The 17,512-nt window shown below is 49.6% G+C and overlaps 2 protein-coding genes across 2 annotated transcripts; one reads left to right on the top strand and one right to left on the bottom strand.

Moving 5' to 3' along the window:
• Nucleotides 1-2,178: 2,178 nt before the first annotated feature.
• LOC135648859 (vicilin Jug r 6.0101-like) lies at nucleotides 2,179-4,018 on the top strand. The gene is made up of 5 exons (XM_065166838.1): nucleotides 2,179-2,567; nucleotides 2,641-2,816; nucleotides 2,893-2,973; nucleotides 3,047-3,313; nucleotides 3,386-4,018. The coding sequence occupies exons 1-5, from the start codon at nucleotides 2,279-2,281 to the stop codon at nucleotides 3,884-3,886; spliced, it is 1,314 nt and encodes a 437-aa protein (XP_065022910.1). The 5' UTR covers nucleotides 2,179-2,278; the 3' UTR covers nucleotides 3,887-4,018.
• Nucleotides 4,019-12,647: 8,629 nt separating this feature from the next.
• Nucleotides 12,648-17,248, bottom strand: LOC135648378 (protein CDC73 homolog). Its single transcript, XM_065166026.1, has 7 exons — nucleotides 16,117-17,248; nucleotides 15,127-15,209; nucleotides 14,568-15,014; nucleotides 14,220-14,447; nucleotides 13,362-13,526; nucleotides 13,203-13,280; nucleotides 12,648-13,129 (listed from the first exon to the last, which is right to left on the bottom strand). Exons 1-3 carry the CDS (start codon nucleotides 17,246-17,248, stop codon nucleotides 14,922-14,924), a joined length of 1,308 nt encoding a protein of 435 aa, XP_065022098.1. The 3' UTR covers nucleotides 12,648-13,129; nucleotides 13,203-13,280; nucleotides 13,362-13,526; nucleotides 14,220-14,447; nucleotides 14,568-14,921.
• Between the last annotated feature and the right edge of the window lie 264 nt (nucleotides 17,249-17,512).

Raw genomic sequence — 17,512 nt, 5'->3', positions numbered from 1 at the left:
ATTGAGCACATAGAGGTGTGAGGACACTGATATATAGAGTACAAAGAGTACTAAGGCTACATTGTGCTTGATGCAGTAGTAGCACTTTTTTGCTTCACTCACTGGTTGTAGTTCTAAATCAAGATGTAATTAGTCAAAACCCTCATGTTTACGTTTAATTGTGAGAGTTTCAAGTGATGGTCAGAAGTCCTAATGGCTTCCATCTTTGACTTGTGTATCCTAAAGCTGGGATTTGTGATCATAATCTGACATCTGCCACTGCAGTGCTTTGTTAATGACCCATCAATGAAACAAAAGCTGATGTAATCTTGGCCAGAAGATTGCTAGCTGCACATGAGACTTCGGGTTCTCATACTCGGAACTTACCAAGCATTTCTTGACCTGGTTGGTGGGAGTTCCAATGCAAGGTGACATTCCATTCCCTTCTCTTTGGACTTGCACTCAGAAACCAGAAACCAAACTCATTCTTTGCTTCTGCTGCTGCTGCTGCTGCTGCAGTTGTATGGTAGTGGACGGTAAGTCCTCGTTTCTGTTCAATGTTCTTGTGAGCTTAAGAAGAACAAGGCAACAAAGGCAGCAGAGGAGGTGCTGGCAACATGAGCTGATCCTTTGGCCTTTTGTGCTCTTTGATGATGGGAATCAAGTTCTTTTGGAGCCCGCCCAGTTTTTTACTCTGGACGGAGGTGCGTGTGTGCGATCATGGCGGTCACCTGCAATGCAGAGCTGAATCACGTGAAGAGAGAGACGAGGTGATACTGAATTCCTGGTAAGGAAGAGTGACTTGGTCCCGCGAGCGCCAATTACGATGGCCGCCTTCATGGAGAGCTAAACCACGTGAAGAGAAAGAGAAGTTAATGAGTTGACGCAGTGGATTTCTTCTTAATTACTCGAAGTAACATTACAAGTCTTCTTTATCTTTGAGCGTTTTATGAAGGCCTCTTTCATCTCTGCATCTTCATCTCTGAATCAAGGAGACACTCTTTCATGCTCTACAAACAGAACTACCACACCATCACGTCACATCACATCTAGAGTTGCATGCTATCGAAGCACACCCACTCTCGTTCCAAGTTTGCAGCTCCTCGGTTTAAGCCCCCCAACACATAGAACAACATGGTGCTAAGAACCGATGAAAACATGAGAGCAACTACATAGAATAGCCAATTGTTCTGATGCTTAGGGTTGCTTCTTCTTTATACTCTTATCTTGCATCGCCATTGGGAGAATTGCTGCTGGCGTTGATGAAACTTCTCTTTGAGTCCACTGTCGTCACCCTTCCTTTCTCCATCGCCCACAACATCCTTGTTCTCCTTCTCGTACTTGTCCTGGCACTTCCGCTCGCACTGCTTCTGCTGCTGTTCGCTCTGCTGGCTCGCCCTGCACTCGTGCTTGCAGCGCTCGAGCTTCTTCTCCGGCTCCTCCTTCACCCTCGCGTACTCCTCGCAGGCGCGTCGGTGCCTTCGCTTCTGCCCCTCATCGAACTGCTGCTTCCAGAGCTTCAGCTCGGGGTCCTCCCCAGCGCTGGAATCGCCAACCTGACGGCGACCAGGAAGAGGGCGAATGGATTTTGAGTCGTCATCGGAGAGGAATGGTTGACGACGAAGTGAGGAGAGGGAGAGGAAAGCGAGGCAGCTTTCAGGCGGCGAGCGACGACGAAAGCAATGAAGTGTGCTGCCATCTTGCATGGCCGTACACGCGTTGGGCATCGACGTAGACGTGGCGCAGCAATCGCCATGAACCATACAACGGACAAGACGGCAAAAGTTTGGTTACTGTAAGCACGATTTAAGTGGCTGTGATGGGATTAATTACTTCTCGGATTGCCCTTAATTCTCATAATAAAGCTTATTAATCTGCTGCTCATTCCTTCTTCCATCAATGACATACATCAAGTATACTACGATGACACGGCACGTTGGGAACGATGAGAGGTGTCGCGTTCGTTCCGAAACGCTTGTCGTAGATCACCAGGTGGCCTACGACTCGGTGACGGACGACCCCATCTCCTCTCCACGTAAACTCCCCCTGCTCCACCTGGAGCCATGCATGCAACAGCGCAGATCGCGGTACGATCCGACTTCACACCCCGCCCACCACCTTTTCTCTCTCTATAAAAACTCTGTCCCCTTCCCTGCGTCGTTCATCTCTCGGAATACCAATATCCGAAGTGTAAATGGCCACCGGAACAGCCCAAGTCGGCTTCCCACTTCTGCTGCTCCTTTCCTCCCTCTTGGCTGCATCCTCCTCGGGATCCGATCCGGAGAAGACGCGCTGCGTCATGGAGTGCCGAGGGACCAGCGAGCGAGAAGCTGGAAGAGAGCAGGAGCGCGAGGAGGAGGCGGAGGGTGAAACGAGAGAGCACAACCCGTACTACTTCGGCGAGAGGAGCTACGAGCACTGGAGCAGATCGGAGCACGGCCGTTTCAAGGTTCTGGAGAGGTTTTCCAGGCGATCCGAGCTCTTGATCGGCATCGAGAACTATCGCCTGGCGATCATGGAGGCTGAACCCGAGACCTTTATCATGCCCAGCCATTGGGACGCCGAGGAGGTCTTCTACGTAATGGAAGGTAACGATTAACGCTCTGTTCTAAGCTTTACAGAGCTTGTTGAGTCTCTGTTCTTACGGCAATCGTATTATAGGCCGTGGGACCATAACATTGCTTCACGAGGAAAACCGGGAGTCGCACGAGATCAAGAGAGGAGACATCATGAGGATTCCGGCAGGGGTGATCGTTTATGCGATCAACAAAGCCAAAAACGAGAGGCTTCGCATCGCCATGCTCCTTCACCCCATCTCCACACCCGGACACTTCGAGGTACATGCTCAAGTAGGTTTGCACTGTGTTATTGGGTACAGAGCCCGTTAAATTGGCGAAGGTGTTTTGGATGCAGGAGTTCTTTGGCGCAGCCGGCAGCAACCCGGAGAGCTTCTACAACAGCTTCAGCAATGGAGTATTGGAAGCCGCCTTCAATGTCAGTTCCGATCTGCCTCCGTTTCCATTGAAGCTTATTAGTACATGATGCTGATGCTTCGTTTCATCTGTAGACTCCAAGGGATAGATTAGAGAGACTCTTCGAGCGCCAGAGGAAGGGGGAAATCATAAAGATAACCGAAGAGCAGATCAGGGCATTGAGTCAAACCACCGGCTTCGGTGGCGGTCGGCCTTCTGCACGGTCAAATGAACCGTACAATCTGCTGCAGAAGAGGCCGTCGCATGCAAACGAGTATGGGGAACTCTTTGAGGCCAGATCTAGTGACTATCACCGGCTCCAGGATCTTGATGTGGATGTATCCATCGCTAACATCAGCGAGGTGATTGTTTCTCGGAGCTTCTGATCGTTCCACTGTAAGTGTGAAGTATGACATCGGTTAGTTTGCTTCCAGAGATCGATGATGGCACCAAGCTACAACTCCCGGGCGACCAAGTTGGCCATGGTGGTGGAGGGAAGAGGCCACTTCGAGATGGTCTGTCCCCGTCGCTCCGGTGACGCACGCAGGAGCGAGGATGCAACGGAACCGGAAGGACAGCAGCGCGTCCGCTACCGGACGGTGCGATCGGAAGTCTCCCGCGGTTCAGTGTTCGTGATCCCTCCGGGCCACCCGGTGACCGCCGTCGCCGCTGCAAACGAGAACCTTCAGGTCCTCTGTTTCGGCATCAGGGCGGGGAGGAACAGGAAGTGCTACCTCGCGGGAAAGAACAACGTGATGAACTTACTGGACAGGGAAGCGAAGCAGCTGTCGTTCGGCGCACCGGCGGAAGAAGTGCAAGAGGTGTTCGACGCACAGCCAGAGTCGGTGTTCCTGCCCGGACCGGGGAGGCGGCGGGGAGAAGCGAAGCGGCGGCAGCCATCGGTTGAGTCGCTCTTTGGTTTCGGAGGATTCTAGAGAGCTTGAATAAGAGGCGGCCGGCCTCGTCGTAAGCCGGTGGTAGAGAAGGTTGGAGGAGCGGGAAGAATGCGGTGTGCTACTCATTTCTCTGAGTTCTAATAAAGAGAGCACTTCTCTGCGTTCTTCCTAGTAGCATGAAACCTAATTGGATGATAAGATCATAGCACGGAGATCATGGTTGTCATGGCCTTTCTTCAAGCGGATATGCCACCTAAACTATTCGACATCAACATCCTTCAAATGCAAAGACTGAAGACTTTGACCTCTTTCTTGAATCGAACTGATGAACTGAGGAGAGTGAGAAGAATCGCACAAAGGCGACGACTATCGACATCTCTTCCCACCACCTTAAGACTCTAAAACTTGGTAGACGACGCTGTGTTATTTGTAGACTCCGAGGGAGAAGTCGGAGGGACTCTTTGGGAAACAGAGGGGGGGGGCAATCATAAAGATTACCGAAGAGCAGATCAGGGCGTTGACTCGCTCCACCGGCGAAGGTGGTGGTTGGCCTTTTTCACGGTCAACTGACTGAGCCGCGCAATCTGCTCCAAAAGAGACCCTCGCATTCTTAGCAGCATGGACAACTTCACGAGGCCGAGGCCGAGGCCGAAGCCGATGACTGCCGGCAACTTCAGGATTTCGATGTGGACGTCTCCATTGTCAACATCGGCGAGGTGATCGCACTCCCCGGTTGTCTGTGTGACTAACGAAGCACAACGTCGGCTCCTCCTTTCTTTGCATAGATCGATGACGGCATATCACCTCTGTTGTATGTGTGACTAATGAAGCACGACGTCGGCTAATTTCCATTCGGAGATCGATGATGGCACCAACCTGCGACTCCCTGTCGACCAAACCAAACTCCATGGTGGTGTCAAGAAATAGATAAATCACCACATCAATAATTTTTTTTAAATAATAATAATAATAAAGTAGTATTAATTCAAGATTAAATCAAATAAAAAAGAATAAATCCATTCGAAAGTAAAAAAAAATTATTATTATTTTGTAAACAATATTTATAAGATCTTGAATTATTTTTTGACTTGAGCTCTATAGACCTTAGCACTTGACTTGAATCGATCTATACATGTTGATGTAATATATTTAAAGATATAAAATAATAATTTAAATTAAGATATTTTTATTTTTAAAATTTTTATCTAATCAATTATTTTAAAAATAAAAAGATAAGAATCTAAAATCTTAAAAAAAAAAATACTTTAGATCTTAACACTTCCCATAACATACATATACTTTTGGAGATTAGTTTCATCTTACTTTGAAAATCTTTAAATGGTTATTTAGAGAAAGATTTTGATAAATATATTTACAGTATTATTTTTGCTCTTGACATTAATGACTCATTAAAATACCTTTTTTTCAGATTAAATACCTTGGAGATTAGTTTAATTTTAACATTCTTGGTTCTAGCACGAAGATTTAAAACTAAATTTTAAGATATTTGATTATCATATTGTAAAATAATTAGTTTATTAATTTCATAACAAATATCCTTAATTAAATACCTTAATCATATACATTCTTGAATAGCAAATAAGGAAATCCTTGTATTCTACTTCAGTTGTAGAAAAAGAGTGATTATTGTTTCTTACTACACCATAAGATACAATTAGAACCATATAAAAAGACATAGCGAGAAGAAAAGTGAATACACTATCATTTAAATCACCTGATCTAATGTCTACATAACTATGCAATTCAAGATATATATCGTTCTTATAGAATAATCCCAAATCAAATATAAATTTTTATATTTTAAAATTCTATTTACTACATCAAGATGTGGTTTTCTTAGGGATTGTATAAAATAACATAAAATACTAATTAAAAATATAATATATAGTCTTGTAATTATTAAGTAAATAAGACTACTAATAAGAGTATGAAAATATCAAGAGTTAGAAAGAATATTATCATCATTATGATTTAGCTTTATATTTCCATCAAGTAAAAAAGATTTTTTTTTACTTTTGTTAATTCTAAACTTTTCAATAATTTTCTTTGTATAGCTAATTTGAGAGATAAATATACTGTCTTTTTTATTCATCACTTCCCAGACCAAACAAAATATTAAACTTCTCAAAGACTTTTATTTCAAAATGAAGAGAAAGATCACCATAAAATTTCATACCAATAATGATAAGGGTAAAAATGGCGACGTGACGCGCCACGACCTTAGCCACGCCAGGTGGATGCACTGCCCGAGGAAGCAAGCATTAATGCCGACTTTATGTGCGCCAACGTCACCAGCTCTCAGCCAACAACCTAAGCATTTGACTCCGTGCGAACGACCGAGGCAAAGGAGCACGTCGACCGAGGAGTGCTCATACCCTACGGTAGCCCAGTTCTCCACGCAACCCCAGTGGCGATATCAGACGCCACGAGAGGTACTGTCCTGCCCTTGCAAGCAGCCACATCAAGTAACATCAAACTCATCTATAAATACCCCAGAGTTCTAAACGAACTGGGGAGGCACACAACTCACACAGAAGCACTCCCTCTTCCACCACCCTCTCCACGTCGCTAACTTGATCGTCGGAGGGGTCGGGCCGAGCCTTCGACCCGACCAGTGTGCAGGTGCGAGACGAGGTTGCCTCTTCCCCGACGCTACGGCAGAGCTCTCCCCCTGACGGGACATCCAGATCACCGCGGTCAGCCACCTGAAGGACCCGAGGCACACCACGCAAGATCCTCACCATTCGAACCCCTGAACGAGTCGCGTCGGCCCCGAGGCCACGGCTAAAAAAGTTATTTACCATAACAGATTGGCGCTAGAAGGAGGGCCTGAATGACGAGGGATCCGAAGGCCGAGGGCCGACTGCCGAGGGTCGACAGCCGGTCCGAGACCTTTGCGCGACCTGCCCGCCTAAGTAACTCCTCGGCCACAGCCTGCCCGAGACTTCCTCTACGCGGCTTGCCCGCCTAAGTAGCTCCTCGGCCACATCCTGCCCGAGAGCTCCTCGGTCGCAGCCTGCCTGCGCCGAGCACCTCGGCCACACACTGCCGAGATCCACCTCGGTGCGGCCTGTCCGCCTGTGTCGTGCTGCTCGGCCGCATGGTGCCCGAGACCACGTCCGCGCGTCCTGCCCGCCTGCGTCGTGCTACTCGACCGCATGGCCCTCGCGACCACGCCTGCGCGGTCTGCTCGCCTGCGTCGTGCTCCTCGGCAGCATGATGCCCGAGACCACACCTGCGCGGCCAGCCCGCCTGCGTCGTGCTCCTCGCTCCCATCATCCCTGAGACACACCTGCGCGACCAGCCTGCCTGCGTCGTGCTCCTTGGCTCCGTGTTCCCGAGACACACCAACGCGGCCAGCCCGCCTGCTACGTGCCCCTCGGCTACATACTCCCCGAGACACGCCTGCGCGGCCAGCCTGCCTGCGTCGAGCTCCTCGGCCATATTCACTACCAAGTCCATCTCAGGGCGGCTTGCCCACCTGGGTCACGTCCCTCGGCCGCAGCCTATCTGCGCCGAGCTTCTCGGCCATACGCTCTCGAGTTCACCTCAGCGCGGTCTGCCCGCCTGAGCGGTGTCCCTTAGCCGCACCGCCGAGATGCACCTCAGCGCAGTCTGCCCGCCTGAATCGAGTCCCCCGGCTTTTTGCCATATCCCTCGGCCATAGACGGCCGAGCCCACCTCAGCGCGGCCAGCCCGCCTGCGTCGTGCTCCTCGGTTTTTCGGCTTAACGCCACCCGGGACACACCTGCGCGGCCAGCCCGCCTGCATCGTGCTCCTCGACTCTTCGGCTTTACGTCACCCGAGACCACGCCTGCGCGGCCAGCCCGCCCGCGTCGTGCTCCTAGGCTCTTCGGCTTTACACCACCCGAGACCACGCCTGCGCGGCCAGCCCGCCTGCGTCGTGCTCCACGGCTCTTTGGCTTAACGCCACCCGGGACACACCTGCGCGGCCAACCCGCCTGCATCGTGCTCCTCGGCTCTTCGGCTTTACGCCACCCATGACACACCTGCGCGGCTAGCCCGCCTGCGTCGTGCTCCTCGGCCCCTTGGCTCCATTCTCCCCGAAACTGCGTCCGTACGGCCAGCCCACCTGAAGACAGAAGCCATGCATCGGACTCCCCTTGCGTGACAACCGATGCATAGCTCCTTTCGGGGGGGGGGAATATGATAAGGGTAAAAATGGCGACGTGACGCGCCACGACGTCAGCCACGCCAGGTGGACGCACTGCCCGAGGAAGCAAGCATTAATGCCGACTTGATGTGCGCCAACGTCACCAGCTCTCAGCCAACAACCTCAGCATTTGACTCCGTGCGCTCGACCGAGGCAAAGGAGCACGTCGACCGAGGCGTGCTCATACCCTACGGCAGCCCGGTTCTCCACGTAACCCCAGTGGCGATATCAGACGCCACGAGAGGTACTGTCCTGCCCCTGCAAGCAGCCACATCAAGTAACATCAAACTCATCTATAAATACCCCAGAGTTCTAACCGAACAGGGGAGGCACACAACTCACACAGAAGGACTCCCTCTTCAACCACCCTCTCCACGTCGCTAACTTGATCGTCGGAGGGGTCGGGCAGAGCCTCCGACCCGACCAATGTGCAGGTGCGAGACGAGGTTGCCTCTTCCCCGACGCTGCGGCAGAGCTCTCCCCCTGACGGGACATCCAGATCACCGCGGATTGCCACCTGAAGGACCCGAGGCACACCACGCAAGATCCTCACCATTCGAACCCCTGAACGAGTCGCGTCGGCCCCGAGGCCACGGCTAAAAAAGTTATTTACCATAACAGATTGGCGCTAGAAGGAGGGCCTGAATGACGAGGGATCCGAAGGCCGAGGGCCGACTGCCGAGGGTCGATAGCCGGTCCGAGACCTTTGCGCGGCCTGCCCGCCTAAGTAGCTCCTCGGCCACAGCCTGCCCGAGACTTCCTCTACGCGGCTTGCACGCCTAAGTAGCTCCTCGGCCACATCCTGCCCGAGAGCTCCTCGGTCGCAGCCTGCCTGCGCCGAGCACCTCGGCCACACACTGCCGAGATCCACCTCGGTGCGGCCTGTCCGCCTGAGTCGTGCTGCTCGGTCGCATGGTGCCCGAGACCACGTCCGCGCGTCTTGCCCGCCTGCGTCGTGCTACTCGACCGCATGGCCCTCGCGACCACGCCTGCGCGGTCTGCTCGTCTGCGTCGTGCTCCTCGGTATCATGATGCCCGAGACCACACCTGCGCGGCCTGCCCGCCTGCGTCGTGCTCCTCGCTCCCATCATCCCCGAGACACACCTGCGCGACCAGCCTGCCTGCGTCGTGCTCCTTGGCTCCGTTTTCCCGAGACACACCAGCGCGGCCAGCCCGCCTGCTACGTGCCCCTCGGCTCCATACTCCCCGAGACACGCCTGCACGGCCAGCCTGCCTGCGTCGAGCTCCTCGGCCATATTCACTACCAAGTCCATCTCAGGGCGGCTTGCCCACCTGGGTCACGTCCCTCGGCCGCAGCCTATCTGCGCCGAGCTTCTCGGCCATACGCTCCCGAGTTCACCTCAGCGCGGTCTGCCCGCCTGAGCGGTGTCCCTTAGCCGCACCGCCGAGATGCACCTCAGCGCAGTCTGCCCGCCTGAATCGAGTCCCCCGGCTTTTTGCCATATCCCTCTGCCATAGACGGCCGAGCCCACCTCAGCGCGGCCAGCCCGCCTGCGTCGTGCTCCTCGGTTCTTCGGCTTAACGCCACCCGGGACACACCTGCGCGGCCAGCCCGCCTGCATCGTGCTCCTCGACTCTTCGGCTTTACGCCACCCGAGACCACGCCTGCGCGGCCAGCCCGCCTGCGTCTGCTCCTCGGCTCTTCGGCTTTACACCACCCGAGACCACGCCTGCGCGGCCAGCCTGCCTGCGTCGTGCTCCTCGGCTCTTCGGCTTAACGCCACCCGGGACACACCTGCGCGACCAACCCGCCTGCATCGTGCTCCTCGGCTCTTCGGCTTTACCCCACCCATGACACACCTGCGCGGCTAGCCCGCCTGCGTCGTGCTCCTCGGCCCCTTGGCTCCATTCTCCCCGAAACTGCGTCCGTACGGCCAGCCCACTTGAAGACAAAAGCCATGCATCGGACTCCCCTTGCGTGACAACCGATGCATAGCTCCTTTCGGGGGGGTGGGAATATGATAAGGGTAAAAATGGCGACGTGACGCGCCACGACGTCAGCCACGCCAGGTGGACGCACTGCCCGAGGAAGCAAGCATTAATGCCGACTTGATGTGCGCCAACGTCACCAGCTCTCAGCCAACAACCTCAGCATTTGACTCCGTGCGCTCGACCGAGGCAAAGGAGCACATCGACCGAGGCGTGCTCATACCCTACGACATCCCGGTTCTCCACGCAACCCCAGTGGCAATGTGAGACGCCACGAGAGGTACCGTCCTGCCCCTGCAAGCAGCCACATCAGGTAACATCAAACTCATCTATAAATACCCCAGAGTTCTAAATGAATAGGGGAGGCACACAACTCACACAGAAGCACTCCCTCTTCCATCACCCTCTCCATGTCGCTAACTTGATCATCGGAGGGGTCGGGCCGAGCCTCCGACCCGACCAGTGTGCAGGTGCGAGACGAGGTTGCCTCTTCCCCGACGCTGCGGCAGAGCTCTCCCCCTGACGGGACATCCAGATCACCGCGGTCGGCCACCTGAAGGACCCGAGGCACGCCACGCAAGATCCCCGCCATTCGGACCCCTGAACGAGCCGCGTCGGCCCCGAAGCATAATAAAAAAGTTATTTACCATAACAAATAGCATGTTAGCTTTCTTGCTTTTTAATAAATAAGCTAGGATCTAAATAAGAAGAAAAATAATCACATAAATATATGTATTAAGTAATTTTTTCATACCATGTTGTGGGAGCTTGTTTTAACACAGAGGATATTTTTGAGCTCACAAACATAATATGATTTTTTTAATAAAAATATACCTTATTGGTTGTTCATATAAATATCTTTGCCAAATTCATCATATAGGAAGACATTCTTAGTTGCTAAAACTTTCATCTAAAATTAGCTATTAAAGTAATCACTATTATGATATATATTATCTTGGCTATAGGACTAAAGATTTCATCATAATCTTCTTCATATTTATGAGAAATTTTTTATGCAACAAGTCTTGTTTTATAATAATTTATATTTTCATCTTACTTTTGTTTCACTTTATAGAACTATTTGCAAGTAGTCAAATCTATATTTGTATATTTAGCACAAGATTTCAAAATTTATTTTTATAAAGGGCTTTTATTTCTTTACCTATGAGATTCTTTCATTTTTTTACATCTTTAGCTTCATAAAAAATAGTAAGCATATCAATTGGTTCGGAAAAAAAATAATGATATATACTTACATTGTTTTCATCTCTATAAGGTGATGGCTTAATAATTATTATTTTTTAATTTTCTTAATATTTTAATTTTCTCTTCATAAACATTATTATTTTTTCCTATCACTTTGTTTGACTATTAATGATGAAGAAATAATAAAAGTAGATACAGATAAGAAAAAGATGATAAAAGAAACTCAATCATAGGTTTTGAATATATATCACTTCTATCGTTGTGATTGATATTTTTAAAATAAACCATTTACGGAGGATAATAAGAAAAAAAATTCATTAAAAATAACATCTTGAGATATCATATACTATGTATTTTCAATATTTTTTCTTTTCAATCATCGATAAAGATACATTTTAGTATTAAGTTTAAAGACAAGGAAATTGGTCCCTCTCTCTACTACGTCGATGACATTGCCACTCTCCACGAAGTGGAAAGGGGCTCGCATTCGGCTACCGATCCATGATGGGCTGGTGTTACCACCACGACAAGTGTATCGTGGAAATCCGATCCAGACTGCTGGTTGCTCCCTCCACCCAACTTCGTCATCAAGATCGTGGACAAGCACGGAGCTACGGAGTACGCCTGGCATGAATCCATCAAAGATGCACGAGGAGTCGCTGCACCCTCCCGATCTGGTTGGCGGTGGCTCTCATCTTCTTCTTTCCAGGTGAAATTTCCGCTGGCTACTTTGCGAATTGCTCCTCTCCTTTTGCTTTTGCGATAACCTATTTACGGAATCTCACAATCAAAATTTGTTGTTGTTGCTCTCAGATATATTCGGGTTCTGGGGAGCCTTCTGTTTCGTCACGTGCTTTTCCATCTCCACAACCATCATAATATTTTTGTGCAAACATTTGCCTTCTATTTCCTACAACTGTTATGGTGGATTCTTCCAAATATAGCTTAGAGCTTATTTTCTTTTCTTGCAGCTAACCCACTGGCTTCGCCACTTTAGAACCCCAACAACACACACAGTTTAGAATTTTCCCGCGATGCTGCAGTGTATTGTCATTCCAAGGACCAAACCATAGCTTCCAACTGAGTCATGCACGGATCTCCATTGACGGCGACGGAGAGGAGCACTCGGGATCGCATTTGATGCGATTTGCTCGACAATCTTCCAGTTATTGGGTGAGGATCAGAGAAAACTCGCAATGTGTGCTGAGAACAATGACAGCCGAGGTGGTCGCTATACTTGCTATGAACACAGCGATCAAGAGAGCTGGGGAGCTTCTACTTCTTCAGCCGCTGTAAATGGATTGTGAGGTATCTATATAATGTAGGGTGGAAAAGTCTATGGCGACATAATCTAAAGCTTAAGAACATAATTGATGGTACGGTTAGGGCACAATTCTTTTTAGTTAGAAAGATAGGAAGCATTAAACAAAATGAAGGTGCAGAGAGAGAGACAGCCCAAAGTGCAAAAGCTGCAAATTATGACCAACCGTGTTACAAAGGGAAAACCAACGGAAGATACATGCATGAGATGGCTTTATATGAAGCAACTTTATGCACCCACAGGCCATGGGATCACACTCGACAAAAGAACAGATCAGACAACAGCGTCCGACATACGTATACCCCATCAATCGTATGCATTGGGCCAGAGAGAGTTGGCCAAAGTTCGCGAGCTAACAATTGGGGAAGGAGGAATTAAAAGCCGAGAAAATATTTGGGGTCTACGATTAAGATCACGAAAGATTGATCTAACTTGCGGCAACTCGTGGCGTTCAGATAACGCCGCACATCCTTCAGGAACTCCCTTTGAATGGACCTACCCGGTGGTGGCAACGGCGAGGATTCCTTGGTGGTGGCGAGGGAACTCGTTGGAATGGACGAACACGGAAGAGGCAGCGGCGAGGATTTCTCGGTGGCAAGCGGAGTAGGGCCTGCAACCCAAAGAAGCCACACGTGTCATCGTCATCGTCGTTGTCGTAGATTCATGTAAATGGAAACACTTACGAGTATCAGGGTCGGGAGCGGGGAGTCCGCTCTCGGCAGGCAATGAGACTGGGAAGACGTTGGTGACGGACGGAGTGCCTTGTACATAGGGCGACTTAGGTTAAGGAACAGAGCATAGCATATGATGATCAGTCGATAAAATAGATCAATTATAAGTACCTGCTGCTGCAGGATAAACAGGAGTGCCATTACTCCCGTTAGGAATGAGCCGCTGAGGCATCTCGATGGTGGTTATGGTGGTGGTAGTAGTGGTTCTGTTAGTGGTAGTTATATTGGTGGTTGTAACGGTGGTGGTGCTGGTAATGGCAGCAGACAGATCAGTCCCTGGAAGAAGAGTAGACACATAGTAATTATAATTCATAGCTCGGTCAGTTGTGAAACGGAATTCATAAAGTTACTGACTAGAATTCAAGATCGAAATATCTGGATTCACCGAACCAGAAGGCGGCACGAGATCAGTTGAAAGCAAACCACTGAGAAGTTGGAGCATGAAAACAAATAAGATGGATTCCTTTTCTTCGGTAAGGCATCGGTTTAGCAAACGCTAAGACGCGACAAAACCATCATCCAAAGAAACGGGATCCTTCTGAAGAACACCAAGTAAATAGGATCCATCCGCAAAGAAGCAACTAAAGATAAGGAACTAGCACCTGTCTAGAATCAAGGTCGAGCAAAGGAACACAAAGAATGAATCAATTGATAAGTAGGTTAAGCGACCAAGGAAATCGATAAATAGGTTAACACCCATGGATCAAGACCAGCCGAAAGAACACCAAGAACGAACCAAGTCAGGAGGATCCTAACGCGGAGAAGCAACCGAAGGGAAGAAACTAGCAACCAAGAATCAAGATCGAGCAAAGGAACAGCAAGAATGAATCAGTGGAGAAGTATATTAATCGACTAAGGAAATGGATCCAACAACCTAAAACCCGAGAATCAAAAGAACACCAAGAACTAATCCAGGGGCAGAGAAGCAAGTACGAAAAGAACAAAAGAGAGGAGAGAGACAGGCGAAACCTCGGCAGAGCACGGCGCAGAAGGCATCGCAGCAACCGTTGGCGACGGGCTGCGGCTGCAGGCGGAGGAGGAGGAGGAGGATCACGACGTACAGGAGCGCGGGCTTCATTCTCGATCTCGTTCAAAAGAAGAGCTGTCGAACGATGTTGCTGGGGGGCACCGCCACCGACCAACTTATAGGGTGCCGTGGGAGGCGTGGAGATGCGTGCCAGTTCTCCGTAGTGCGATCTACACCATTCGTTAGCTTGTCAGTGTCCGTTTCTGATACCGCATAAAGAAGAAAGAGGGATCTCAACCATCTGATCAATAACGAACGGACGGAGAGCAACGTTTGCGTGGGGCCCATACCTCTCTCACGGGCCACGATTTGCGTCAACCACCCAAACGGCCCGTTTACTGTAGCAATCATCTTTGCATTCCTTCCTTCCATGCGTGATCAATGTCAATTCACATCAACAAGCTCATATCAGACGAACAGACATGTTCAACAGGATGAATACAAGAAACTGAAAGGTAAAATTGCATAAACCGATCCTTGATTGTTGTACCGGACAAATATAAGCAGCTTAACAACATCTGCAGCAGCACTGTTTCAGGCACTGAGATTTAAGTCTTTAAGCAGAAGGATGAGGATCTTAAATCCAGTAACAAACCAAAAAAAAAAAAAACACACACACACACACATCGAACTCGTTAAGCACTTCAAGCATGCGACCGTGACCGCGTGAACTCTTCGAGCCGATCCCACACCTCCAGAGCAGCCGCCCTGTCCTGATGTCTTTTATGTTTGCTAATCTGCAAAAACAAAAACAGAACAAAACAAAAGCAGAAGTTGCATGAAAAACCAAATGTAAAAACACAAACATGCTAACTACAACACTCAAAAGAGGCTATGAGGTTAACTCACTGATATAATCTTTACATTCCACTGTTTCACTATTTTTGCAGATTCCACGCTATCATCCTCAAAACGCACGTAAAACCCGATAACTGTAAAAATAGTAAGTGCGCCCTTTTCATCGTATCGTAAAGAATTATCCATAAGGTCGCTAAGTTAAGGAACATAGAAGCAGTGTGGTTATTAATAAAGAGCGATAGAAGTGATATCATATGAGCTAAACAATGTTATATAATGCATTGTCAAGATTTAAGAGATGAACACTGAAAACAACAGTAGAGAAAAGTAGAAGATATTGAGCTTAATCTCTACTGATACATTTTCTTAATGTTTGTCACCAACAGAAGTATCATCCTCTATTGACTCTTGAGCTTATCCTCTGTTTGAATTGCTCTACAGTAAAATACAGCAGAGATTATCAACATGAGAAATACATAGAACATTGTGATGTGTTGCTGATATGAGTTGCTTGATATGGTGTTGTACATTCTTATTTTAGCATACAATCAAATGTGTGATACCTATAACTATGATCGTTCCTTTTCCCCTTAATCATGTGTCTTTTGCCAAACTAAGTTAGCAGAACCAAATAATGTAATGCAATGGCTTATCACAAAGAATAGGAATTAGAATACACCACTAACTCTTATAAACTGAAGCATTAAAATATTTGAAATATAAATCAGCAAGGAGAGGATTCATTTTATACAGTGCATGCATGACAACTCATCCATATGGATGCATTGTGAAAAGCAATGGTGAATTATAGAAACCTTCTAGGTTTCAAAAGAAAGAGAACACATTTATGATATATATTTATGCAAAAGACAAACTTGGCTAATGAAAGTCGAGAAGCAACTTAGCATGCTATATTATGAAGAAATCAGACTTTGAACCCCATGAGCAAGATATTTGTAGAGGTAAAAGAGCATGCAACATCCTATCATAATTGTAAACGAGGAGACAAACAAACAAACAGTTGATCTGCATGGGACTCACTCTTATTGAAGATCTCAATATGGTTTTTGAAGGGCCAATCCTTGAACTGCCACTCCTTCCCAAGTACGAACACGGCCACGACACGGTCCCAGTCCTCGGGCTTGAACGCGGATGGCTTATCCCTCACCTCATAGGCGGCCACCACGCGATCCCGGCTGAGTTTCTTCTGCACTGTCACACAATCGGGCTTTGGCCCCCGCACCGCCTTCACCTTCACATCGCTCGGCACAAACACCCCGTCCTCCAAGAACTCCTTGACGTTGTATATGGTGATCAGGGTCTGGAACGCGCTGGGCACCATGATGATGGGCACCCCCTCCCCGATCTTGCTTCCCTTGAGGTGCATCTTGGGCTTGGGCGCGGCGGCGCCTGCTGCATCGTCTCCGCTGCCACCGCCTCCGTACGCGGAGACGACGGGCCGGTGGTGATCGTCGGAGCTGATGAGGCGGGTCTTGGCGACGAGGCCGTCCTTTCGCTGCTGGGACTCGAGGCGCTGCCGCTCCTCCTCGCGCTTGGTGGACGCCAGGAGCACCGCGTGGAAGTCGCGGTTGCGGCACTCGAGAAGGGACTCACGATCTTTGAGGGGCCGCTCCATGGAGCGGATCATGGCGACGTAGTCGACGGCGGTCGCGGCGGCAGCGGGGGGGACATCTGCCAAGGTCTCTGTGGCGGCGGCGGATGGCGGTTCGTCGACGGGGAGGGAGGATTCGTCCGGGCGATACTCCTCGACGGCGGAGGAGGGAGGGGGGAGGAGGGAGACGGCGTCAGAGGAGGCGGTGCGGCCGAGGAGGTAGTCGAGGATTGGCTTGCGGTCCGGGAAGGTGACGGTGGGGACGCGGTGTTGGCGGGCGGATTGGAGATACTCGGTGTGCTTAAGGTGGTGGTGGCGGGCGAAGAAGAGCAGGGCGTCGAGGGTGTAGAAACCACCTTGCTTGGAGCGGTACCCGGTGACGGCGGAGCAGGGGAAGGCGTAGTCGGAGCCGAACCGGAGCTCGTCGTCCGATCGGACCACACGGTCCAGCTCTCCCCGGATCGCGTACTCCCGCAGCACCGACAGCGGGTCCATCTCCCGTAATTCGACCCCTCGCGGAGGGTGATCTGGGACGAGGAAGGAACAGATCGAAATGGCCATCGCGCGGGGTCGTTTTATATATACATTGGAAGAGGAAGACGACGACGACGACGACGAAGAAGAAGAAGAAGGGCATTATGGTCATGTTCTGGATGTTGGATCTAGGGATTTTTGACCCGCTTCGAGCAAAGAGTAATGAAGAAGGCTGGCTTGCGGATGTTGGATCTTTGAAGTCTTGATCCGACCCGCGTGCTTCCACCATCCAAGTGCACTGATAAAATTCTCCGAAACAAGATAAACACATTTTTATTAGATTGATATAAG

This window comes from Musa acuminata, chromosome BXJ3-9, assembly GCF_036884655.1.
Source record: "Musa acuminata AAA Group cultivar baxijiao chromosome BXJ3-9, Cavendish_Baxijiao_AAA, whole genome shotgun sequence".
Lineage (NCBI taxonomy): Eukaryota > Viridiplantae > Streptophyta > Magnoliopsida > Zingiberales > Musaceae > Musa > Musa acuminata.
Note: the sequence above shows the minus strand (reverse complement) of the source record. Positions and strands in the feature narration are given on the sequence as shown.

What these genes read in the sequence shown, in the direction of transcription:
- LOC135648859 (XM_065166838.1), top strand. Translation starts at nt 2,279, where the DNA reads ATGGAGTGCCGAGGGACCAGCGAGCGAGAAGCTGGAAGAGAGCAGGAG. An exon ending in CCACACCCGGACACTTCGAG is followed by an intron (nt 2,817 to 2,892) that starts GTACATGCTCAA and finishes TTTTGGATGCAG; the next exon opens with GAGTTCTTTGGCGCAGCCGG. An exon ending in CCATCGCTAACATCAGCGAG is followed by an intron (nt 3,314 to 3,385) that starts GTGATTGTTTCT and finishes GTTTGCTTCCAG; the next exon opens with AGATCGATGATGGCACCAAG.
- LOC135648378 (XM_065166026.1), bottom strand. Translation starts at nt 17,248, where the DNA reads ATGGCCATTTCGATCTGTTCCTTCCTCGTCCCAGATCACCCTCCGCGA. An exon ending in TATTGAGATCTTCAATAAGA is followed by an intron (nt 15,210 to 16,116) that starts GTGAGTCCCATG and finishes CTATTTTTACAG; the next exon opens with TTATCGGGTTTTACGTGCGT. An exon ending in GGAATGTAAAGATTATATCA is followed by an intron (nt 15,015 to 15,126) that starts GTGAGTTAACCT and finishes TTGTTTTTGCAG; the next exon opens with ATTAGCAAACATAAAAGACA.